This window comes from Scleropages formosus, chromosome 11, assembly GCF_900964775.1.
Source record: "Scleropages formosus chromosome 11, fSclFor1.1, whole genome shotgun sequence".
In the NCBI taxonomy this organism is placed as follows: domain Eukaryota; kingdom Metazoa; phylum Chordata; class Actinopteri; order Osteoglossiformes; family Osteoglossidae; genus Scleropages; species Scleropages formosus.
In genome coordinates this window covers 17,584,315-17,610,243 of record NC_041816.1, presented here as the reverse complement: position 1 = coordinate 17,610,243, position 25,929 = coordinate 17,584,315, and the positions used below count along the sequence as shown (strand labels likewise).

Genomic DNA, 25,929 nt, shown 5'->3' with positions numbered 1-25,929 from the left:
AGTTTTCAGTTTGAGCTGGGGACTTTAAAACCCCTCCACCCCTGTTTTTCTGTAAGTATGCAATAAGTTGGATCCTTAAATGGAAAAACATGAGCTAAGGAAAGTATGTCATTACCTGTGATTATGCAAGCTGTGGTGAAAGTGAGGGAAGCAGGATGTTACAGAATGCAGGGGGTCAGCAAGAGGGGCCTGAGGGAGGATGAGTTAATATAAGTGATTTACATTACTTCGCAAATCACATTTCTCTTTAGACACCCTTTGAAAAATTAACCACAGCAAGATGCAACATTTATGCATGTACTAAGTGTTCAAAATACCAGTGTATAGCTGGTGTTTCAGACAACGCTATACAATTGCGGTACTGCCTACCTCTAGATTGTTTTTGGTTTGTCTGGCTACCGACTACATTGTGCCTATGATTCCACCATTTTTACAGTAATAGCCATTAAGTATCTTTTCATTTACTTTAAAAAAAACATACCAAGCCACGGTGTGAGGGCGCAGGATAAACCATCTATCACAATGGCGCAGAGCTAATCTGCCTCCTCCGAGCAACCAGGGTGATATAGATCGCATGTGACAGTCGGCCTCTCCTTGGCGTGCCTGCAGCCTGCATAGCCGCCAACCGTCCCCGCAAGTTCAGGGCGTCTCGTTCCCGTGCTCTGGAGGTACCCTTCAGTCGGCCTCCAGAGAGGGTAGGCAGGAGGTGAGGTTGCCGTGGGGGTGGGGGAAGCAGAAGAGTGATGCAAGAGCCCTCTTTTTTCTGTCTCTTCTTTCTCAAAATTTTTCTTTTTTTAGATCCTGTGTAGAATCACTGTAGGTGGCAAGACATCTTCATAACCTTTTAGACTATTAGACTTGTGCCCTTCCATGGTTACTCAGGAATGTGATTTCATTGGCAAAAAGAAAGCCATTGAAAGATTCATTCTTGTGGCTCTTGTTCACATTGGGTAACTCAGACAGCAAAAGGGAGATGGATAGCAATAACAAAGGGAACCATGAAAAAGTCTGCAGTGAGCATTTGTGATTTCTTTTCATGTTCTAGCTCATCCTAATAGTACTTGTAAAAATTTTTGGTTGGGGGATAGAGGATCAGTTTATTTCCACTACCACTTATCATTTATTCATACTGAAACAGAGGACCTCCTACTACAATCATAGAGACTAGAGCCATCTATAAAGTTTCCTTTCTCTTTAAATTTGACCAACTCCTTAAAAAATGTTTAGGTTTCTGAAAATTGTATGATGGAAGGACTTAACACAGCATACAGATCTCTGAAAGCATTACATTTTTACAATATTCCTTTAATATTCAATGCCTTAAAATGGTATTCTTATCTCGGAGAAGCAATTTTTATTATTTCCAGGAAAGACACCGGAGGGCATATATAAAGCATAATTACATACTAGCTGATATGGTTCAGCTCTATTTCATTTTTATCAGTCCTATTATACATAAATGGCAAATATCTCCTACCAAAGCGAACCTATTAAAGCGTATTTTTACAGTACTAAACATAATAGTTCTATAAAAGACATATAAATGACATTGTAGAGCAGTACTTATTTTATTTACTACACAAAGAATTACCAGTTGTAAAAAATGAAAATTCTGGCTGCCTGGTTGTTTCTGTTACCACAGGGCCTACAGGATATTGTTAATTAATGAAAGTACATTTCTGACATACTTAAAGAATATTCTGTTTCTTTTTTCATTTTTGTTATTTGTGCACATGGGTATTAACTAATATTTGGTCAAGACACTTCCAGGTGAAGTGGGAATGCCAGTTCTGCAAATGTTTTAAGTGCCCAGCAGTGATCATTAGTAAGTTCTTTAACCACCAAACCAAAACTTTAATACATTGCTGTGTGATAGTATCTCTTAGGTGAGGTCATGAGGTAATTTGATAGCATAGAATCATATATAAAATGAATTATTTGTTTTAGCCGTGGTGATATCATGGGTCATTGTTTTCCCCAGTGACTCCTTTGTGAAGTTATGTTCACAGGTGCTATTCACCAGTTTGAAATTACAGCTCAAAGCCACAAGAGGCACTGCCCACTGGCTCCTTTGCAGAGGCATTTGCCAGCTGCAGCTCTGAGCAACATTGGCTTGTGAGGTTCCATATTCAGTGGGTGGCATAGCTTGCATGCCAGGTCCCAGAATCCACACACAGAGCATCTCTAGTAGGGAATATAAGAGCATTTCTAAGTAGATTTGAGCATTATCTCTGCAATGAACTTTTAATTTAGATGCTGATAGGTGATGCCTTGGGGAGCAAAGCTAACCCCCATCCAGCCCACCTTGTGCTTCAGAAGCTCTGACTCCCATTAGGAACAGGTTCTAAGAGTCGTGATTTGGGCATACCTTTGTTTACAGCGCTTGCTCATTTCATTTCATCCATTTTTCTTCTCTCTGTATCTCTTTCCACCCCTTTTTCTCCTCAAGGCCCCCCTAAGTGTAAATGGCCCATAATGCTCCCAGGACTGTGCCCAAGGGAACCCCTGCTACCCAGGTGAATTCCAGACTAAAACAGCAGCTCATTTGGAAGCCTTTTTGCACCTCGAAGTTTCTTCCATTGACTTTCAGTATTCCATCCGTGAGACAAGATTCCTTTTTTAAACTCGGTGTATTTTTTTTCCCCACTGTGCTCATATGATCAGGTTGCATTTATAATGTCATTTTCTTTACGGTTCACCCAAGTGTTTACGTGGTTGACAGTTTAAGACTAAGTAGCGTAGATGATTTCTCTTTCGACAATTAGTCAAACGCATTCGGTTTTTTTAGTTTCGAGTTATACCACTTCTTAGTTCAACTTCTCAACCCTTTGCTCACGCCATAAGAGCCAGGAAGAAAACACCCTCCCCAACAGTTGTCAAGGCTGAAGTTGTGTGACATGTGAGTGATGGTGTACATGACAGAGAGAACACGCTGAAGGCAGCGTTGTGGACAGCAGGGGAGGGCGAGGTGTTGAGGAGGGTTACTCCAGCAGCAAGTGCCAAGGGGAGTGTTCCTGGCCTCCTCCCAAAAGGCCTGGGGGTTATTTCAATGAGCCATAGCCCCACCCTGCCAGCTAATCACCCCACCGCTCTACCACGTCTGATGTTGCACCACACATCCTCCTGCCCCTTTGGCTCTGTGTGGTAATGGTATGGCAGAGAGGTCCAGTGAGTGGATGTGCTCACCTTGGGCCCGTTTGCCCGGCTCCGTGGGACCAGGACAGACTCCCTTTTATGGCCATTGAGGTCGCCATTAAAACCACAAGCTTTCTCTTGGTTCCTGACTGCAAGGCTTGCTTTTACTCTACTTTTTTCAGTATGTACTGCAGTATCCAACGATTTATCATCTCACATATTACCACAGACTAAAAATAATAAGTCATATGTAAAAAATAAAGTGGCAAAAACACATCGGATGATCAATAATTTTCAGATGGTGATTTGATTTGTTCAGTGGTGTTTATGACAAAAAGAATCAAGGGCTTTGCACAGCCCGTCTCCTCCAGAGCACCACCTGTGGCTGGTGTGTCGACTCTGTTGTGCTGCGTGTCAGGACAAGTCAGTTTGTGTAGGCCCTAAGTCTCTCGACACATTGGGTAAACCCTTGACAAGACTTTTGCATTTATGAGATCTTTCAGGGGGCTTTTCACAGCTGGGCTTTGTTGCCCTCTATTCCACCTGTCATCTATAGGCACTGCAGTCCCTGGGACGCTGAGAAAAGGAAGTCGCCATTTTTCCTTGTCAGCAGGCATCTTTTTTCCCCCCACACCCAAGAAAGTTTAAAACCTGCAGCCTTGCTACGGTTATGGGGTCTGTCCTCATCATGGCTCTCTGCTGGTGCCTCTTAGAGAAAGCCCTTCCAACGTGACAGGCTAAGTACTGGGAATACACTTCTCACTGAGGGCCGTGCCTTGTGTACATCACTAGCACAATTCCACTTCCTGTTGTATTTATTACTTCATAAAGTGCCTGAATTGTTTTAAAATTATTCCTTTAATTTCATACCGCAGCCAGGGAAATTGATGCTTGCTTTATGCTAAGTGCCAAGTCTCTTAATGGACACATTGTGAAGAAAATATGATGTGTCTTAATTATCAGTAATGAAGCAGGAATAAGCTGCTCACTTAGATATAATATACTAAATGACCTTTTTGGCTAGGGTAAGTGATAAAAGGTATCCGTTTCATGAATTATGCCTCATTTAGCTTCTGGTCTTTGTGTTGGATAATGTTTTGGGGATGAGTTTTAAAGTCAAGCGTAAATGGTGTTAAGTGTATTAAACTGATTTACAGTTTTAGCTCCCTGTATGTCATTTTGCTTTAGTGAATGAGTCCGTGCTCGCCTTTTATCTGTGGGTTCTCATTAGGGCAGATAACGCTGGAGAGTGGCATCTCTGCCCCTCCTGTCGCAGAGTGTTTAATCACGGCAGCAGAGGCCGTGCCAGTGGGCGGCTGTGACGGATCCTCTGCCTCCGTGCTCGCAGACCTCACACTCTTAGACCTCATGCGTTTCCTCCCTGTCTTTGATTCCCACAGCAGGCAGAGCTCCCCAACCGGCCATTCTCGTCCCTCTTCCTCAGCTGACACCAACTCACATGCCCACTAAAGGAAGGTCCTGCCCTTTGTCTCAGTCGTGAGTGTGTGGGTTGGTCACCACATTACTCACAAAATGGGTTTTTCCAAACATTTGTTCCCGTAGCATCATTATTGCTGTTATTATTTTGTTACTTAGCTGATGTTTTTATCCGAGGCAACTTACAATTTCTCCCAATTACACAGCTGGACATTTCACTGGAGCATTTGCCTTTCATTTCAGGGATTTGAAATGGCAGCCTGCAGGGGAACAAGTCCATGTCCTTAACCAGTACACCTGTTACTAAAATCCGTCTCTGTATCATATCAATACCGTGCCTGTCACTGTACAGTTGCCTTGTGGTGGGCGAGTCCACACTCACGGGACCAAAACAGTCAAACTGTAAATAATTCACTCATAATACTGTGGATATCTGCAGTGCATTAAATTTTGTTTTTAAGTACAGGTAAGTCTTTCTTTTTTTTGCATTTCTTGATAAGGAAGAGTTAATAAGTCAATGTGTTAAGGTACATAACATTTGCAGGTTATTTTTTAAGCATTTGTTTCTGTTTGTGTGAAATTAAAGCATGAAAAACCTTTGGCCTTCCGAATGCCTCCAAGCCATAAGTGGTTGGCAATTATTACGAGGTTTGGTTAGTTAATGGCGACAGGCAGAAACTCCAGTAATGAATACATTAGAATCTGTGACCTGATTCAGGAGGTGCGACTCATCTGTGGCCCACTGCAGCGGGCTGTCAGCGGGGCTGTTACCTCGCGAGGTGGTTTGTCTTCACAATGTTTAGGTAGGAATTTGAAATATTATCAGATCATATTCATAAAAGCCTCTGTAGCTCTGCAGTGGGCTGTCTGTTCAGTTTCTGGTTGAAAAAGCACAGCAGTGCTTGAGTTCATTACGGCAGGAAAATGTGAAATGGGACAATACAGACCACGGTGATTAAGATGTAAATTCTTTCTAATTAGAATGTAAATTCTTACATTCATATGAAGACGTCAACTGTCAGGTTGCCATATGATATCTCTTTTTTTCCATCCCCTGCCTGAATGAAGCCTTCATAGTTCATTTGTGGTGTTCAAGCAGTTTTGCCATCCTTTTGTTCTTTGATTCTTGTAATATTCTCCCTTCGTGTTCCCTTTTCACATGACTTTTGTTTGTTTTGCCACATGCGTCCAGCATTGTTGTGCCTGGGGATTTTGAGGAGATTTGGAATGAGAATTGGGTTCATCCGGTGCCAGTATTTGCGTGTGCATCAATTACTTCTGCTGAATTTTCCTCAATGCAAATAGGTCCTCTCTCATCAAAGGAGTGCATGTATTTGAAATAATTAATTTTCCCTTAAAAGCTACCCTAGTAGCGGTCGCCAGTGATTTAATGTTTAAAAATCTGCCAGGAGCTGAAAATGTGTTAATCCAATCACTTTGCAGGGGTATTAATAGTATTGCCATAGCCTATATGGTAGGCTGGGGATGCGTGTTTTCCTCTCCATTTCAAAAGAAATTGACCCCAGTGGACTGGTAATCAATTAAGCGTGGTGGCTAAGTTTAACATGTGGAGCATGCTAATGTCGCCTTGTATGTAGAGTGGGGTAGCCTCATTGGTTCAGTATGCACTCATTATCCACGAAGGAAGTGTTAGAACGATCCCTCCCTGTCATTTTGCCTTTTCAAGTGTCTGACAGCTGAAATGTGAGGCTGTGTTTTCTCCACGTCCTTTCGCTGGAGCTGCCAGCTCCCAGGGCCCCTGGTTGGAAAGGCCACAGCTCCTGTGAAGACGTAAATAACCGCTTTGCTAGCGCTGGGGTTGTGGGGGGGCATTCCACCATTAGTCTGAAGAATGCAGCCACTTTTTGCTCGCTCGGTGCTTAGTGAGTGTTTGAATTATTCTGTGCTTGATGTCCGGAGGAGGTGGTTTTGGGGGGGTCTGTGTTGACGCGCGGCTAACTTTGGTTTGCGCTGAAGTAGGCCTGCCTCGGGGAAAGGCCACATCAGGGTTAATTTCAGTAGTGCCCTGGCTCGGGGTAGCCAGAGCTGACAGGGTAGGACCGACCCGTCCTCCATGGAGGGCAATGAGGGGTGAAAGGGAAAGGGGGGGTTTAAATGGAAAGTCACTTTGGCTTATTTAAAATATAGAACACTTGTTTTACATCTTTTGACATAAAAGTGACTTTTGTTGTAAGGGTGTTATTATTTTTCTGCGTATTATTACTATTTTTGTTGTTATTAATTTTTACTTTTTTAGAAAGGTAATGCTGAAAGTAGTGTCCATCATATTGTGCTAAATGACAAATATGTCATGTTCCCGTGTATTTTTTTAAAGGGTCATAACACTTCTGTGTTAACTCTGAGACGTTGATATATAAGGCCAAAAACACTGACTTCAGACTTACACTAAACTTAAAATTAAACTGTCAAATTGGTGCCTGGTGTTATAGTCTTTCCCGGTTGCTAAGATGCTCTGATATTGAAATATAGTCTTAGTACAGCAGACCACAAGAGCTTGCTTGATGTTATTTGTCATATGACCTGTATACAGCAAATTGTTTAATGCTTGTTATGTCTAACCAGAATTCCTTTTTACATTTATTTTATTTCTCCATATTCAACCAAATACTGTTAGACAGGCTTGACTATTGAGCCCGGAACTATTTTTGACAAAGCATGTTTTCAGTCAGAAAGATCACCTCTGAGTTAGTTGCAATTTTTTTCCCCTCGTTTTTTCCTCCTAGCTGTGCTAGTGTTTTATGCATCCGGCACATAGTTCTATGTCACACTCTATTTAAATCCACTGTTAAAGTGTATGTATCTCAAGGTGTGGTACAGCAGTTCACTGGCACAGGCGGGCTGCTGTTGTTTCTCATGAGTTTTGAATGCTGGCATTTGCTTTACAGGCTAGAAATGCACCCAAAAACCTGTGAGTTTTCAGTGTTCTCAATTGCTGTGTCCTCTTTCATAAAGAAATATTACTTTGGCAGTGTTAACATGGTCAGTACAAAAAAGGTTAAAAAAGTTGTTTCTGAAACTTTTTTTAAATTCCATGCGGTCTATATGCAATGACTGTTCTGAAGTCACAGCAAAGGAACTGATGAAGATCAATTTGACCCCATGCGGAACCTTTATTGGGAGCATGAGCTGACCAAGTTCCTCATGAAGGTGTTATTTCAGGTTGGCCAGCGATCGTCCCATAGGTGTCCCGTGTGCAACACAGTTGCAGGAATTCTGATAATGCAGCATATGCCAATCCCGCCAGCTCCAGCTATGCAGGTTGTCATATTTGTGTTGATTTCTAATTATCCCTCAGTAGAGGAATTTGATCAATCTACTTCATTTGTCAACTTGTATCTTTCACTGAGACGTGACAGGCCAGAAATGAGTCCGATTTGACATCTGCATCCGTTAAACCGGCCACGGCACATCGGTCCACAGTGCGAGAGCCAAGTTTGTGAGCCCCTCCCTGGACACACCCACTATGCCAGCCCAAACCACAGCAAGCCTGTTGGGCTGTGATTCTGATTGGACGACACCCACACATCACCTGATCTGGAGGATTCCTCCAAGATTCAGTTTCAGGTAGATCCTTCCACTATCTTAACTATTAATGGTCTTTTCCTTCGTTTTCATGATACCCACTACACATAATCACTTTCAGTTGGAATTATATTGTATGCTGTCACGGCCATGAAAAAAAGTATGTAATGGAAATTTTCTCTATATACTTATCACTTTCTTCACTTCATTTTTACAAATTGCAATGATGCAGATTTGTTTTTTTTTTTTTTTTTTTTTTTAAATATTGTGCTATATCATATTGATTTTTACCAAATCAGCAAATCGGCTTGGGTACATCAGTAAGGTTAGCTGCAAAACCCTTGCCCAGGAAGTGATGTAATTTTGTAGAGAGACAAACAAACAAAGAGCAAAGCAGAGAGACCCGGTAAGTGGCGCGGCCAGTGGGTGTGTAGCTGCCGCCTCCACTCGCAGTGCCCCTCACTCTGCGCCTCCAGAGCTGCTGTTGACTAACAGGCTGTGGCTTCTTTCTCCCGGGCGCTGGGCGCAAGACAACTACTTGAGACAAGAGGGGAACATTGATCCCGCAGGCCTCTCAGAGCTACTCAAGCAGAAGGATCCGGCATGGGCAGAGCGGCATTCCACATTTTTAATGAGCTTCCTCGCAAACACTCAGGCCTCGCCTTTTCTCTTTCCAGCACCCGCTGAAAGGGGATTTGTCCTAATTAAGGGGGGGTAAGGGCCATATATGACGTCCCACGGTGTCCACATATTACTTTTTAATCGCTTTTCTGAAGGAGGTTTCATTCTGCGCAGGGCCGAGTCGTCAAAAAAAAAGGAAAAAGAGGACGGGTGGACCTGCAGTGGCCTTTGCCTGGCTAAAGAGCCAGTGTTTGAGGAGAGTGTTTACGCTCTGCTCCTCAGCCTGTGGTCACACTGCTGCTAATTCATCTGGAAGTGTTTGTGCTTAAACGCAAATATGTGCTCGGTCTAAATGTATCATCATTGCAGTCGGAATGATTTAGTGAATCATGGATTAAAACCCATTACAGATGGATTTCTTGTGCTGCAGCACCTGTCTCTGAGTTCTCCTGTTTGTTTATTTTTCTCTTCTTTTTTGGTTTCTTTTTTTTTCTCTAATTTTCGGTAACCACTTTGTCAACGATTCAGCTTCCTTTTTTTTCTTTTTCCCTCATCTGTAATTATCCAACAGTACTTTTATATGCATATGAAGGGTTTTGAAATACTGCTTTCTTTCTTCCTTTTCATACTATATGTCATTGTTGTTGCCAGTAGGCTGTGTCTATTTATTTAGGGGTAATTGGTGAGGGAAACAAGGAGGTAGTGAAGTGCATCCACTTATCTCAGTTCCCTTTAGAACGAGCCCCAGCATCTTGGTGGGCAGGACAATATTGCCATAATGTCTATTTTATACCTAGGTGGACAAACACAATTAAGGGCTGGTTACTCATTGTTCCGGCACTGTTTGAAACGGCCTCCGAGTGCATCGTTTGTGCCGGGCTAGCCACACAGCGCTCCAAGATGGCCTATCAGAGCCCTCCCCGGCTGGCGTAACCTAATGATTTCACTTACACCTCCCTTATTTAACACTGTCATGGAAAGTAAGGAATCCGCCATTCATAATTTACATGTCATTTGCTGCTTTATATTGTGTGAAATTTAATTACACAGCTCAAATTGTAGCCAGTGCCCATTTGTCTCAGGCAGCGCGCACAATAAGGCATTGATGTGAGCGAGGCCCGCGCCCACGGCCCCTTTTTATCACATCACCTTCTGCTGCGGCCATCAAGTCCGCACAGTTGTGCTTTTCAATCTTTTGTGGGGAGAAGGAGAGAAGTTGACCCCCATTTTCATTCAAAAATGTGGGGCGTCATATAAAAGGTTCCGTCTGAAAAGATTTTATTCAAGGCTCCCGTCACAATAGAATATACAGATATATTTTTCGAAGAAGTGATTACACTGCCACCAGCCTTTCAGTGAATTTGTAGGACTTGCTTTTGGGTAGGAAGGAACATTTTAAATGGGAACTTCCCACAGGTGTTTGGTTTATAATTGCACATGTTGCTAGTTGTGTTGTTATGCCTATTATGTGTCAGGCTTTGCAACAAACACGTTGGTGTGCAGAGTGGGGATGAGGGGATAGGAATGGAGGGGGCTCTTTTGGGCCGGACTCAGAGTCGCTAATGGTGTATTATTCAGCATTTTAGTCCGTTTCTGAAACTTTTCCTTTAAATCAAACGTGCCGCCTCTCGGTAATTGCAGCCTGCCCGGCCTCCTGCGGTGAGCCTCGTATAACTGTAATCCCCCTGACAACTCCGATTTGGCTCCCAGCCCATTCCTCAGCAAAACACAGAGTCTGAATTAAGAGGATGAAGAGGATAATTATTAGATTCAGAAACAGTTTCCCAGCAAAAAAATCTGACGGTATTCACGGCTGTGAAAAAGTGTTTATAGCACTGGGGACGTGGGGCCTGGTCAATAGGCTGTCCTAGAGTGCATCCTCAGGCCCTGCCTCAGCTTCATCACAGAACCCAAAATGACCCGGTAGGCTGATTGGGCACATTGGGCAAAACATGAAGAGGTCAATCTCATGGGTTTCATCTGAAGTGAAGATTGTTTCTGCTGTCATCAGACTTCGCTATTCAGAAGTTCAGAGCTGAGTGAACTGCACGTGTTGCTTGTCTGTGTCACCATGTGCTGTCTTGCAAGCCTCTTCATCATCACATATTGGAAGGACCTCCTGTGATCCTCACTAAGTAAAAGTCCCATTTAACACGTAATAGTTTTAAAACTCCGTGTTGTGAAATGAGGAAGTCCACTCTCACAGAGTGCATTAACAGTATTGTCTTGTTAGTGGCTCAGGTTCTTCGACGTCACAGGGCACCATTGCACTGCCAGTATCTCTGGTGGGTGTGAAAACAGCGCTACTTAAGAGCTCAGATAACACGACTTCCGCTGTCAGCACACCTGATGCTCATTGCTTCTTTCCAGAATGGTTTGGTTGCTTCCCTCTAAACTCCCAGCCTCCTGGCCTTGTGACTGGTGCCTGTAGCAGATGGGTTGATTGAGGAGCCTGCATGACACTCATAGGACAGGCTGGCACTACTAAACCTTCCCAGAGAGCACCTGAATGGAGGAGCTCAAGTGTTCACATAGGCCACACGTTTCCAAGCCAGCACCTCCTACAGCTCTCACTCACTGCTCCCCTCACAGCACCCCTCCCAGGTTTTACTCTCCTCTAGAAGGCACCTTCAGTTCTCTTCTATCACACCACACACAAAATAAGTCCTGTCCCTTTGTCCACAGCACAACATTGGTTGACAGGAGACTACTGCCTCCGTACTATCAACACTTCCCATTATAGAACATTCATTAGTCCTGCTGCTCTACCTCAGAGAAATCCCACAACCAGTGGGTTCTGTCAGACTGCCCACCTGAAAACTCTTCCCATATGATTCCAAGAATATAGAAAAAATTCTGGTAATCTAGCTAACACTTTTTTCCAAAACGGAAAACAATGTTAAGGTTACAATTTTTACAGTTACAAGTTTATAATTATTTACCCATTTACACAGCTGGGTAATTTTACTGGAGCAATTTTAGGATAAGTACCTTGCTCAAGGGGGGGGTGCGGTGGTGCAGCGGGTTTAGCCAGGTCCTGCTCTCTGGTGGGTCTGGGGTTCAAGTCCCGCTTGGGGTGCCTTGCGGCGGAATGGCGTCCCGTCCTGGGTGTGTCCCTCCCCCTTCAGCCTTGTGCCCTGTGTTGCCGGGTTAGGCTCCAGTTCGCCGTGACCCTGCTTGGGATGAGCGGTTTCAGACAGTGTGTGTGTGTGTGTGTGTGTGTGTGTGTACCTTGCTCAAGGGTGCTATATCCAGAGGTGGGGATTGAATCTGCGACCTTTGGATCCAAAGGCAGCAAATCTAACCACTAAACACTATGCTGCCAGCTTTTACCATGAAATCATAAAGTAATTATTGACTTAAAGTAATTTAATGACTTAAACTAAGTCATTAACATGCATCACATGCATCCGGAGCTGTTACAGTTTAGCGTGTATTTGTTTGAGGTTCCGGTTTGATATTTTAACAACTGCAATTATCTGTTACAATTAGCACTAAGGACATGCATGTATGGTAATGAAAAAACATCACAAAAAAGATCTCTCAAGAGGCTGTAAAGATGAACTTCCTGGAATTTTAGCAGCCTGAGGACATGACAAAAAAGTGAATTTTCGACAAGGTGGCTAAGGTGATGGCTCATTTACTTTGACACCCTGTAAACCCTAAAGGTGCTTGTAACCACGCAGAACTCACCTAGCTGTAGATAAATATATGCGCTTGCCTGGGGTGGCAAAGCTGCAGTACAGAGCAGGTCTAGGAGGGGCCAGCAGAGCCAGGCTGACCTATCTCATTGACTTTCAGAGTCTATGTGTAACAGGGGCCGATGAAGGCTGGTGTATGGGCAGCCCATCAGCCATGTGTAGAACAAAGTCATACGATGGGAATTGTTCTGTGGGCCCTGCATGATTCTCTTCTTTTTGATATTTAACAAATTGTTTGGGGATTTGTGGGGCTCACCAAGGTTTGCTGTGCAAGTAAGGCAGCTGAGTTCTCCATCACCCTCATTATTGTTTGAGGTCTGGTGCTTCGCATCTCATCTTCATATGACATTCTGTTGTTTATAAGTTTCAGCGGCAGGAGTCCTGCCATTGGTTTAGCCCTGTTACATAAACTGGTGTTTCCTTACACTAAAGTAGGACTTACCATGAGTGGCGGAAAGCCAATTAGAAAGATGCTTTGGATAACAGGCACTAGCTTGTAATCGTAACTGTTTTAAGAGGATTTCAAATGCGGCAAGAGTTCACCAAATAATCTTATCTGCTCTCTGCACAGGCATCACCAAAGGGTGTTGTGCATTGCTGGACTCCCCATTATATTACATTTCACTTTTACTATTTCAGCTCTCTAGCCCATCCTCTTTTTCAGAGTGTCTTACAACTACTGGCATGGCAAAGTCTTTATATTAAATTTAAAAATTTCATCAGGGTGAATATTGAAGGTGAGTGCCCAGACTTTCAAGCATTTCTTCATCCAGACCTTTCATTGGATATGAATAAACACATTTTGGAAAGAAGGCTATCAGACCACAAATATTGATGCAAATATTGCAAACCGCAGGATATGCAACGTGTTCTTGATTCATGAGGTCCCATTCTGAAGTTCTGTGTCAAATGTGTGATTGTGGGGCTCACGCTCTCACTATCCCATGACTTGGAGCATGTATGCAGATGCAGGGGATGAATATGTGGGAAAAATGACTTTGAAGGTGCATTGACAACAGTGTGGCCCTGATAGTTAAGTTGGAGACAATGGCTTACAGCGTCTGGAATGCCTGGCTGGGTGAGGAGGTAACTATAGGCAACACTTTTTCACTATAGTCGCATGAAGTGCGCACTGAGGCAGGCTTTGTCTTCAGGAGTGCTGTCCTCTTAGAGCAAGACTTCTTTCGGGAGAGACCAGCACCTTGTGATGGATTACAGGTCTTCCTTCAGCCCTTTTCACCTCGCTCTCAGCATGATCCATGGGCTGTCCACTTCCCCGAAACAAAAAGGCCAGCAGATTTTACAGCCACCCTCAATTTCTGGGTTGTCAGAAAGGGGTCCTATACTGTCCAAACCCCACCCTCTCTCCTCCACTAGACTCTCTTTCTCCTGTTGTCTAGACAGCTGAAAATACCTGCTGGTTCATTAGGCTGTTTCTTATGGCTCTGCACAGAGATAATGGGGAGCAGGACTGACAGGAGAAACCTCCCAAGTTGTTTACCCTCTTCACACGTGCTGTGTCCCTGTGACCTCCTCTTGCCACTTCTAGCTGGGAGATGTAGCAGTTTAAACCAAAACTTGTCCAAAGCATTTCCTAAAGATTCACTCCCAACATTCAGCCCCTCTCAGAGGTGACCCAGAAACCCCTTTGTGACCTTCTGGGTGCAGAAATGTCCTATATGTAAATGATGTGTGAACCTCATTTGTGTATGGGATGGCTTGTAGAAGAAGTTGCAGCATCTATGGTCCGGCTCTGCATATCGCTAGTGTGAATGTGTCCTACTGTGAATGGGTGTTGTATGTTTGCGCTAGCTCAGACAAGAGTTTGAATGTTTGTTCACTGGTCACAGGTTTGATCAGAATGAGAAGCCAAATATGGTGTGTCACAGTTCTGATATACTGTGAAACTTCTTTTTTTTTTTTTTTTGGTCATTCTCCTTTCTCCTATGTACATTATTTCTGTTTTCATTACACCTCCATGACTGCACTCTGGTAACCAGGGTGGCCCTTCACTCATCTCAATGTGGTTGCGACTGGCAAAATGCAGCAGGAAAACATTTAACAAATCTGTCAGTGGCAGTCAGAGCAGATACAAGACACCGGACCCAGCATCCCCTGCTTCCACACCCTCATCCTCCTGTGCCACCCTAAATAATGCAGCCCTCTCTTCCATGACCTCATGCAGTCTGGATCACTATTGTGAACAGCAGCTTCACACCCTTCCTAAAGTCTGCTAAGTCTTTGCTTCTGCTCATTTTACGGCCAATTAAGTCAGGGTTCACTTCTCCAGGCTACATATTTGCTGTAGTCAGTCAAGGGACACCTCACATGGCCTGTGCACTGGTGTCTGACAAGCTCAGAGGGCACAGCTGGGGAATCTTCACTTTGTTTGCCAGTGTGTTTTTACGTTTGTTTAAAAGGCGAAGCTCAGTGATATTTACTCACTTGGTTAAGTTTTGGCAGTCCCACTGTGGAAAATGGAGTTAATGAGGACAGTCTGCTTTCTCTGTTACACAACTTTTCTCCTTCTTGCTTGTAGTGGGCTGTTAGATTTTGTAGCCTGATGGTGGATGCAGCTGAAAAAATTGACAGCGTGGGGCATGACAGAGTGTGCCAAAGATGACTTCGTAATGTGTTTGTTGTCTGTTGATGCCTTTGTGCAGCTGTAGGGCAGAACACCACTGATCCAAACACTTTGGGCTACATTTCATATAGGATATAGGAACTGAGTAAGGATTTGCTCTGTATGATTTTACAGGGGCTTATCCTAGAGTTATGAAGTCTTATCAAAATCAGATTCTCCCGTAAAACCACATTTTTCTTCCTTTGAGATTTAAAATGAATGAAAGTTCTTCTCCCCGGTTGTAAAACACGTATCTTAAACAACAGAAAATGTGGGGTGCTGTGGGAAAGAAAATAATTTGATTTGTACATTATTTGTGAATTTCCCTGTAGGGATTAATGCAGTATTATCCTTTCCTATACTTATTTTCTGAGCAGTTCTATGTGGCAAGATTTAGATTTGCCAGGTCACAGCACCAGATCAGCAAATACTGCCCCAGCTCGGTCTGTGCAGTTTGTTGTTGACTTGTATGTGTGCGCTTCCTTCTTGCTCATAATGACATGCTGTTCAGGTTTTTGCTAACTTTACTCTGAAAAAGAAATTTCATTATCTGACAATTCATTCAAGGTTTTTGTTCTGTGATCCCTGGGAGTGGTTTGTGATCATTGTGATCCTGCTTGGATAAGGCAGTGAATAACAACTGGTGGATGGATGTATAAGTGACTCTAAACAGTCGTCGTGATTTAGTGAGCCAAGTGTTTGTATAGGTAAGTAAGATACGTTCCCCTTGTAAGTTCATATGTTGCATTGAAAAATTTGGTGCTATTTAGCGGGAATTTCAACTAATTTCATAGTTGGCCTCAGCTTTGTGCAGGTAGAAACAACTACCTGTAATTTAGTAATTGATCATAGTTTTGTACTGCTGCATAAACTTGTAGGGGGACAAATAGCAACGTAAATTTGCATGTAACATGTAAAGCAGTTTGACTTACTCAAACTAACTGTTCGTTATGGGCTAACCGAGCCACAAAGTGCCAGAGACAATATAAGCCTATGAAGCTGCACCCCACAGACCAGAGCTCAGAATCACCATATTGACCAGAACCTTCTACATTTAGCATCGTGATGCAGGCATCCTTGGCTGACTTCTTCCCTCTCATCGCAGGCTTTGCATGTTTTCACCGTGCCTCTTGCCATCTGTGGACCTCCCTCAACTCCTCATTGTGTTAAAATATTTAGCACAGGCTGTGTCGGTAGAGCAGACTCCTCCCTTGTTCCATGTAACCCAGGAAGACCTGGAGCGCCAGGCCTTGCAAGCAGACAGGAGAATGAGTGCCACTATAACAGAATTCTTCCCCCAAGCTGGATGAGACATCCAGGCATCTTGGAGGAAAACATTTGCCGTTTCATATTCTGCTCCTGTTACTCTTCTATTTTTCTCTCTGCAGTGCAGCAACATCCCAGAGCTCAAGGTATGAAATATTTAGAGGTGCTTCCAAAGATGACTGAAATCCTAGAATATAGCAACATTTTCCGATATATGTGACAGCTTTGTTTGTCATTATTTAGAAGCTACAAATGGTTTTACTCCTGTGCATCTTTATGTTTCACTTGGTTTCTACGTGCAGCTCCGAAGCAAAGCCATATATTTGCAAGATTTTTGTCATCCTACTTGGCCTGCTTAGCCTGTCAGTTAAATTACCAACAACATGGAGAAGATACATTCTGTGTTTCTTCCTATTTCAAAGGTTACTTTAATCCAGTGCAAAAAAGCAGGTGACACAGATTGCTAGTGACCTTTTCCAACAAAGAGGCTGCAGAATAGGGTTTCTTGTTGCTGAAACAACCTGAATCCAGTGCCAACATTCTTTCCATTTTCACATCCTAGTACTTAAAAAAAAAAAAAAAAAAAAAAAACCACTGAACAGACAGTAAAGCAAGCTAACAAACAAACTTGATTGGGTGTCTTTTCTGGAATAAAGGGTTTTTGTGCCTAAATAAGCATTTTCCTTTAATTCGTCAACAGATAGAGCCATTATGCTTGCTCTTTTAAGGGGTAACTTGATACTTGGTGCGTATTTTAAGGCCTTTACAACTGTACCTGTATTTCATGATTAATGGGTGGTTATGGATACTGAGTGAGTGTGTGATTGAATTGCTCTAGTAAAAATTGCCTAGCTGTTTAAGTGGGGAAAGCAATTCTGAGTATCTTAACACCAAAGTTACTTTCGAGACAAGCATCAGCTCAGTAATAATAATAATAATAATAATGAATCTGTTGTTTCAGTTGGTATTATATTGACATTAATTGATGGTTGTAATTGGTTGAGATATGTTATTGTGATAGGCTGTTTTTCTCTCATGTTTTCTTGCGCTATAGGATAATTAAGTTTCTGTACATAGTTAACTGAATGTATTGTGTTCTGTAATTTTCTTAAGTGTTCCCTTGAGTGTTTCTTCAAAGTTTCCTTTGGTGTTGTGTTGAATAACTGATAACCAGGGATTGGAGTTGTGTTGTCTGAAATCACCTGTGTGGGTTTGAGTGTGTGTGTGTGTGTTTGTGTTTGTGCTGCCTGTTGTGTCTTTGTCAGGATTGCGCAAATAATATTTACTGAAATAGAATGATGGCATGCCAGGCAAATATATATTGAATATCGCTATTTAAATACTCCATAATATTGCTACTAATAGTGACTAGTAGTTTTACAGTTTCTCTGTGCAAGGTATTATGAAGAGTCTTTTGACCACCGATCACTGTGGAATGGTCTGTAGTCTGACTGTCTTAGTGACCATTGTTGAGAGGCCTGCTCACCATCATTGAGCAACATTTCAGCCCTTGTTGAGCAGGCACTAGTTTTCGTTAAGTGCTACATTAGCCACTGACTGTTGAGTAGTGTGATAGTTGGTGTTTAGTGCCATGTTAGCAGTTCTGAAGAAGTCATTACAGAGCGGCCCCTTAGCCATTGTGCACCAGTCTGTTGGCTCCTGAGTACCAGGGGGTTTTATTTAAGGAGAAAGCAGTGAGGTTTCCCCAGGGATGAGCTTGCACCAGTGTGGGTGTGCCTGGATCACACCAGGCAGTTCTGTGTCCTCCACATGGGTGAGGCACACTTGAGGCCCACCAACAGCAAGACGAAGCTGGATCACAGCAGGAGTCTGCTGCAGCTTCAGGCCCATACTGCCCCTCTCAACGGTGTACTGCCAGAGCGCTTGCCAGCCCCCAACCCCCATTGCCGCCCCTCACACTGCTCCTGCCTCCCAGGTGTCCTCAAAACACACAGACAGCAGGGACAGGGGCACACAAACACACACACACAGACACACACAAGTGCACACACAGACATCTGGCCAACGTTAGCCGCCAGCGCCAGGGGGTTTGTGGGTAAACAGCACTGTGGAAGACGCTGTGATTCGGCAGTAGCTTCAAGTTAGAGATCATGTTGTGCTTCTGCAAAATGCTGTAATCACCAAAAAGAGGAGGTTTCTGCTAGCTTCTGTTACTGCATGGGCTAGAATTACCAGAAGCATCCACTGAAGTTTGTACAGTAGACGATTTATTCCCCCTTTCGCTATCTAAGTTTGTGTCATTTGTTTTCTTTGTACAGTACAGAAAAACTGTGTGAACCTGCTAACAGAAGTGCCCTGCCTTGTTCTCTGTTTTCTGGAAACAGGCTGCAACAAAGGTCTGTACATACAGGGGCACAAATGTGGTTTTTTGGTTAGTAAGACTTGAGCTTTGATTCCATCTCAGCCACAGATTGGCCAGCATCAGCTGGATCTTACAGTGGTTGAACAACATAATATTGTGGTTGTCCCAATGTGCGGACATGTTCGCTGAATGACCACTGAAATACATGTTTACAGTGGGAACATTGGAGGAGGGCCGGAACACCCAGTAAATTGGTTTTCGGATGGAATCTGAGACCAACAACTACAATATCTTGCTGCCCAATGCATTACCTTGTGCCATGTGTAGGAATTTTTCCATTCCTGTAGTCTTCCCAGAAATCTAACATAACTGATGTTATAGTGTGTTTGAGTCTTAAATGAATTTGTTTGCTCATGGCTGCCATACAGTTACAGGAGGTATGTTTACCTAAGGATAGCATTAATATGCAGCTGCCAAAATTGAAGGTTGAACATACAGATTCCACCGAATTTTAAGAGCTTTTAGTATATTAACTACAGACACATTTTAATCCTTTTCCATTTTAGAACAATACACAAAGTGTCTTCCCTGTAGCCCTAGAATGCAAATGAATTTGAAAAAAATCAAATTATTTCATTCTTAATCGTATTTTTTTTGCGTTTGTTTAATTTGATGTGTTTTATAATCTATTTCCATTTTGTGTAACAAAATTAAGACTCTTAAATGAAGTAAATCTCTTTTTGGAAAAAAGATGTTTTAAATTTGCAGTTAAATCTTACATCAGCCAGTTATGTAGTATGGAATTCCTTTTTTTATAATGAGGTTTTTTTCATAATCTCTCTGTAGAGGAGTAGTTGTATTTAGACCACAAATCGTGCTGTTTAAGTGATGTGCCAACAGTTGAACCCTGTAAGGTTTTTAAAGCAGCACAAAATTTCTTTTTTTCCCCCCCATACAAACGCAGTGGCATTTTTTCCAATACAGAAGCAAGCTTACAATAGATTTTCCTGTGCTATGAACAGACACCCATGTTCAGTGATCACTGGAGATTAGACATTGTCAAAAGACATTGATTGTTTACCATTTCACAAATTAGGAGTACCAAGGGACTTGGAAGAAATGTATGCAGATGGACTTGCAATGCTCATTTTCAGCCTCTTCCTCTGCCTCATCATTGCTGTCCACAGGTGGGAGGCAGAACAAAACAGTCATGTGATTAGCGAATGCCTTCCCGACCTCCAACACTCAGTGGAGCCTCAGCCTCTGCCAAGCCTAGGACCACGGCCCCAAGCCGGAGCCGCTGTCTGTCTGTCTTTCTGGGCGGAGATTCAAGAGCCATGAATGCAGAGCAGCCCCCCCACCTCTACACAATCGCTCCCCTCCATCTGCTGGGCGTCTGCTCAGCCACCCATCCTTCGTCCAGAGGTCTTGAATGCGCCTCCATCACCACGGCATCCAGGCGTTGGCCGCTTGAGCCAGCGCACATCACTGAGTGACATTTTATTCAAAGCTGGTGACACTTTGAACACATGGAAGGCCATGGAACCAAGTGCCATCTTTGGCTTGAGAGTTTATTCATTGGAGTTTCTTGATACTCCCTTTGACTTCAGTTTCCATAAATTGGCACCACTGTTATCATATAACGGCACAGTGGGTACCGCTAGTGCCGCACAGCGCCTGCGCTGTGGTTTTGAATCTGGGTTGTACCCTTCTTGACCACACGTCTGGTTGCTAAGAGTCAGCTTTGTCTCAGTGGCACTTACCCTTACATTACCTTAGTTATCATATAGCATTTCAGTGTGTTTGTTTAGTTCAACTTGTGGAACGGGTTCTACAGAGGACTCTACACTAGCAGTATTTCCAGACTTCTTAACTAAATACAAATTGCTTTATTTTAGAGACAACATACTTCTAGTGTGCTACTCATTAGAAAGAGGCCAATTCTTTTAGGTGTTTAAAGCAATGTATTGCTTCTCCAACATTCAGTTTTTAGTCCCACAGTTTTGCTCAGCTGACCAAGGCCTGTTATCTCAGGTGTAATGTGTTGACCCCCTGCTACAGAGTGGTGGATCCAGCCAGCTACTCTCCCAGTGCATCTTACCAGATAGTAAAGGGAGTTTGGTCCTCTGGCTTGTAGGTTAGTGTATGTTTTTTTTTTTTTTTTTCTGTCTACATCCAGGGGTGTATTGTTTGAATCACCTGCTGATTCTGGTGTAAGTGTGGAATTAAGTGGGGCTGCATGTTTTTGCTATCCAGTGATTTAATACAGAGATACGAGACAGACTGATCTCTAACTGGAGAGAACTCTCATCTGGAAAGGGAGCAGTTGCCTACATCCACTTTTAAAGCTCATTGAAATACATTTCAGGGCCTTCCCTGAGTCTTATCCCTCATGAGAGATGCAGCTGAATGTTGTGTCGTCTTTTCTCTTTGAATCCCTCCTATTGATCAGTGTCATTTTTCCCCGAGGAAAATTGAAAAGATATAAATTTGCATTCAGACAGCATTTTGCCTTACAAATGTGCATGCTCAGTTTGTGCCTTGTGCCTTTCACCATAGTTCCATGACTGCCTTGGCACCCTTGTGATTTTTCTCACTGTGGATTTACTTTTATGATATTGATTCTTCTATGCAGCTAAAATCACGCTACAGTGCACAGATCTGAGTCAACTCAACTCTTGATCAATGCATTGTTTTTTTTTAATTACACCTGAGTGACTGGGAGACATGAAAGGCTGATCGGTTCTGCTAAGGAGTGGGGGAAGCTGGCAGCCACCTGTGCATAATGGTTTCCGTAGGCGCAAGAGGCGCTTTTGTGTGGGTACAAACTGAGGCTGCTCCATCCAGCCCATCAGGCCTATGAGCTGTATGGGAAACTTGGGAAGAAATGCCCCCCCCAAAACAGGCAAAAGACAGGAAAGCACTTCAGGTGTGGCCAGAGCCACTCTTTAGATACCACATATTGGTTGGAACCATGCATGCTAAAGTTATGGGAATCATAACAATTATTACTTATTCATTTACTCATGCTGTTCTCCATAGCAGCTTTGTGTTAAGCTGCTTAGAACTGTTTATCCATTTAAACAATTGGGCAATTTTTACTGTATCGGTTCAAGGGTAAGTACCTTGCTCAAAGGTACTAAAGCAAGAGGTGGGATTTTAACCCGGCTCTTCTGAGTGCAAGGTGGTTAATCTAACTACCGTGCCACCTGCTGGCTCATTAACCTTGTCACATATTCATCTTGAATAACATTTATATACTTCAAGTACTTCAAGGCAGCCAGTTCATCCAAATGTATTTTAATTTTGTGTTGTGCTGTAATAATTTGCTTGTCGGTGGGCTTACTAGAATTTGAGGTGATACCATTCCAGCGCTCACACGTTCACCCTCACAGCATTGGTCAGATGGGGTTTTCAGTAGTTTCTTCCTGTTGTTTTGTCTGAGGTCATTTACCTTTCATTTATCAAGGTCAGTTTAAGAGTCTCTTCACTCCTTTTAGCTTTCTTTCTTAATCAGTGAGCCAGTATGCTAATCCACCCTGACAGGCCACTGAAAAGTGCTACACAAACAATGGCCGTCAAGTTGCAGGTGAGGCGGTACACTTCCTGCCAGTAAGCCTGCAGCCCTCAGCGGAGCCATGAGCCGGAGGCCTACGGAATGAGCCCGACGCTCGAAGGCTGCTCCTCCAGGCCCACTTGTAGCCACTCTGTTCACTTGCGTCCATGTAAACATACAATGGAGGCCAGCAGGCACCTTTGTTAGGAGCTAGATAAGTATCTACGTGTGACTGGAGGGGAGGGGTGGTGGCTGAAGGGTCCAACTTTATTCAGAGTCTCCTGCTTCAAATTAAAGGGTCCAGCATAAACCCCAGGAAGGAGAAGCCCCCAGTACATTGTATTCTCAAGTGCCAAGGGCCACAAACCTGATCCCCACTCAGAAAGAAACCTTCTTAACCCCTTTTAGCGCTTTGTACATTACCTTCGACGGATTTATGTGGAGGGCACTTATTAAATGTTCTTTTGTTGGAAGTGTTGGCACTGGCCAGCTCTGTGGAGATTAGCGCTGGTGTGCAGCAACTTATCATGGTAAACCTCTTGATGTTAATGACTCTGGTATTAGTCCAGTAGAACACTGTCTAGGCATCAGAGTGCAAATGTAATTTAAGGTTTAGCAACATACTGATAGGTTTTCTACACCTATGACAGTGTGTGTAATAACATATTTAACACCATTTTTTCCGTACTGCACCTGGGTCTACTCATAGCTTGTGATGTATTGCACAGAAAGGCAGTCCTTTTTTACATGTTTGTTTGATTTTTATTCTTTACAATTTCCTAATTAGATGATAAAAAAATTGTTCAATCATTTGTGTCTGGAGTACATGTTAAAAAAATATTTATCATAAATCAAAACCTCATTCTAGTAGGATTGCTTTGTAAAACAACAACAGAAATAGTATCATTAATGACTGTTATTGTATTTAAGGATTCTGTAAAATAAATTGTCATGGTCATTTACATTAAAATTATTCTTTTTCCTGAGTACAACACTTAGTTAACGTGCAGCATTTTCCGTTCCCCCTTAGTTGGAAGCTCCGCCAGTGTAGTCTTTGTTTAATATCATGGACACAGCTGCGGGACCAATATAGCAGCCGTTTGTCATTTGCTTTGTTGAGAAGTAAACTCGTACCAGAGCTCGGTGGAAAGGAGTGGGAAAACGAGTGGGAGAATTACTGTAGCCAGAGTGGTTGCACATCTGCAGCCGGCTACTGTGCTGAGCATAATTGTGTCCTGTCATATTTAAGTGCTCCTTCAAAGCAAAAATTGTGACAATTTGTCTCTCTTCTCATCCTTCTATACCTCCCTCTCTTTCTCTCTGTCTCCCTCTCCCCTCTATCTCTCTCTCTACCCTCTGTCTTCGCAGAGACTGCACTTGCCTCCAGACTTGTCAGACACAGTGAGCCGTTTGAGCAAACCGGATCTGGCAGAATCCGCCAGGCTGCTGAGTCCAGCCTGTGGCGGCACGGCCGCGGGCAGGAAGCACCTGGACTTCTAGTGCCTGCCTCTTTAACCGTTTCACTTGCAAATCTGCGTGACATTCTAATTAGGGCCGCACGCCTAGCCCCACCCCCCACACCCACAACCCCCCTCACCATCGCTGTCGTCCTCGCCCTGTTTTTGTCTTCAAGAATAAGTATGCAGGGGGTATTTTCATCTAAAAACAGACATGGCCCACTCCCACTGCCCTAGCGTCCATCCACAGAGAGTGTCTCACGAAACCCCTGTGAACCTGCGACATCCCATAATATTCTTGGGACTTCAGAAGGCTTGCAAATGTCACATTTTCTTATTCACAAGTGGTCCTAGGCACAGTTTTTCTTTTGGAGAGGTTGGGTTTCTTGGAGTTTTTTTTTTTTTTTTTTTTTCGAAAAACTTTTTTAGGGTAGTTTTTCTTTGGATTTTTGTATGTTGGGTGTTATATTGGATTTGTCATTGGAAAGGACATGGGAGAGTCCCTAGATCTAATGTTGAAGGTCACAGCGCACCATTAATTCCTACTCATTGTTTTAGTTTCTGATGAAGTCAGCCAGCATTTTTGTGTTGTGAAGACATGTGCCATTCAGTACCTGTTTATTAATATTTATGTTTTCAGAATTTGATAGTTAATAAAAATTAAACGAAAAACACCTTTCATGCCTCACAGATCTGTGTGTGTGATTTTTGTGAATGCCTTTACTGAACCTGAAGCACATGGCCAACTGTGTGACAGGAACGTGTGGCTGGTATCAGGTGTGATACCGACAGGCTGAGGAGGGAGGCTTGTTATAGAGCCACGGGCCACTGTGTGATTGGCAGCCTCTGAAGCTGAAGTCCAATCTCCGCTGCCTATTCTGTAGTTCATCTGTGCTGGGGCACTGCCCAAAATATGAAACAATGACGGAACCTGCACCGATCTGCTCTTCCTACTTCCCGTGTAGAAGGTGTTGTCACAGAAAGCCTTTGACTGACGTTTTATGTTAAGCGGTCGCTATACCTGAAAATCAGTATGTCGAACCAGTAAGAGCAGGTATTGTGCAAAAATATGCCCATGTGCTTATTTGGGCAGGTATTCATGTGTGTTCCTGATTCAACAGTGTTTAACAGGATATGAGACTCATGGCTGAGTGACTGTAAAGATTGGGCTATCAAATTCAGCAAATTATACATATGTGTTTACTCATTCAGTTTACAGTAGCAAAGAGCCCAGAAAGTCACATTTTTATTTCATACTTCATTTTCAAGGAACTTCATTGTGTCCAACACTCTATGTGTAAATAAGGAGCAGTATAGGCTAATCTTTAAAAGTGAGAAATGCAGAGTTTCAAAGTTTTTTGAACATCCAGTCTTTTTTTTTTTTTTTTTTAACATGTACATCAAACAATTCAGATCTTCACAGAGAAAATGTAGTGTGTCGGAGTCAGACCTTACATGGGTTCACGCTTGACCAACTTCCACAGACCTTTTTGCATCTCTTTGTGTGCCGTGGAGCACACTAAATAAGGGGGATGTCTCTCTCCTCTCATGTCTCCAGCTGCCACTCTTTGGAGACCAAGTGTTGCTCTGTGTTTCTAAGCTCTGAGCTTCAATGCAGAAGAGCATGTTGGTTGTCAGTAATGCCTGTGACCTGGGCCTTTGAGATATCTTATGTGGTCAACACAGGTAAGTGCCCTTGGAGTGCATTGACAGATGGGATGGGCCAGGAATGCACAGGCAGATAGCATAGCTGTCAAGCAGATAATGCCGGGGTGTGTAGACATGTACGGGAACAATGGGATGCGAGCGCTGTCTTCATGCAAACATGGAGATAAGGTGCAGCTCTTGGCCTTGGCAGCACAGGTCTGACACCACACGCGTTCCCCTTTGCGGTGAAGGAGAAAGATTCCGATATTTTCAGGTCAGTATGGTCAGTGTGGTTGTCCCATGTTGAGGTTTGGATCGTCTTGGCTGAACTCATTTCTCTGCTCACAAATTCAAATACAAGGGTAGACAAAGTAAAGCAAATAGTGAATAATACTGTATATGATTATAGCTGGCATGACATTTGTCAGACAAATATCAAGTAGTAAGGATTTTGGCCATTGTTTGCCCTCAGAAAAACTTCAGTGTTTGTTTTGTTGTCAGGCATGTCCCAAACTGTGTGTTGAAGAGTATTGGACCACCAGATCTAGATGGATGATGAAGAAGGTGATCTGCTCTATACTCTGCATTCTAGAACTTCCTGTAAAGTTCAATGACGTTTA

General features: G+C 43.2%; 1 protein-coding gene across 1 annotated transcript in view; it reads left to right on the top strand.

The window, feature by feature from the left end:
- Positions 1-24,338, top strand: part of elp4 (elongator acetyltransferase complex subunit 4) — a 67,930-nt gene extending 43,592 nt beyond the window's left edge. Inside the window, exon 10 of the mRNA XM_018763138.2 lies at positions 23,574-24,338. Coding sequence (XP_018618654.1) covers positions 23,574-23,705 — 132 coding nt within the window. The 3' untranslated portion in view covers positions 23,706-24,338. The remainder of the gene's footprint in view (positions 1-23,573) is intronic.
- The last annotated feature ends 1,591 nt before the right edge of the window (positions 24,339-25,929 follow it).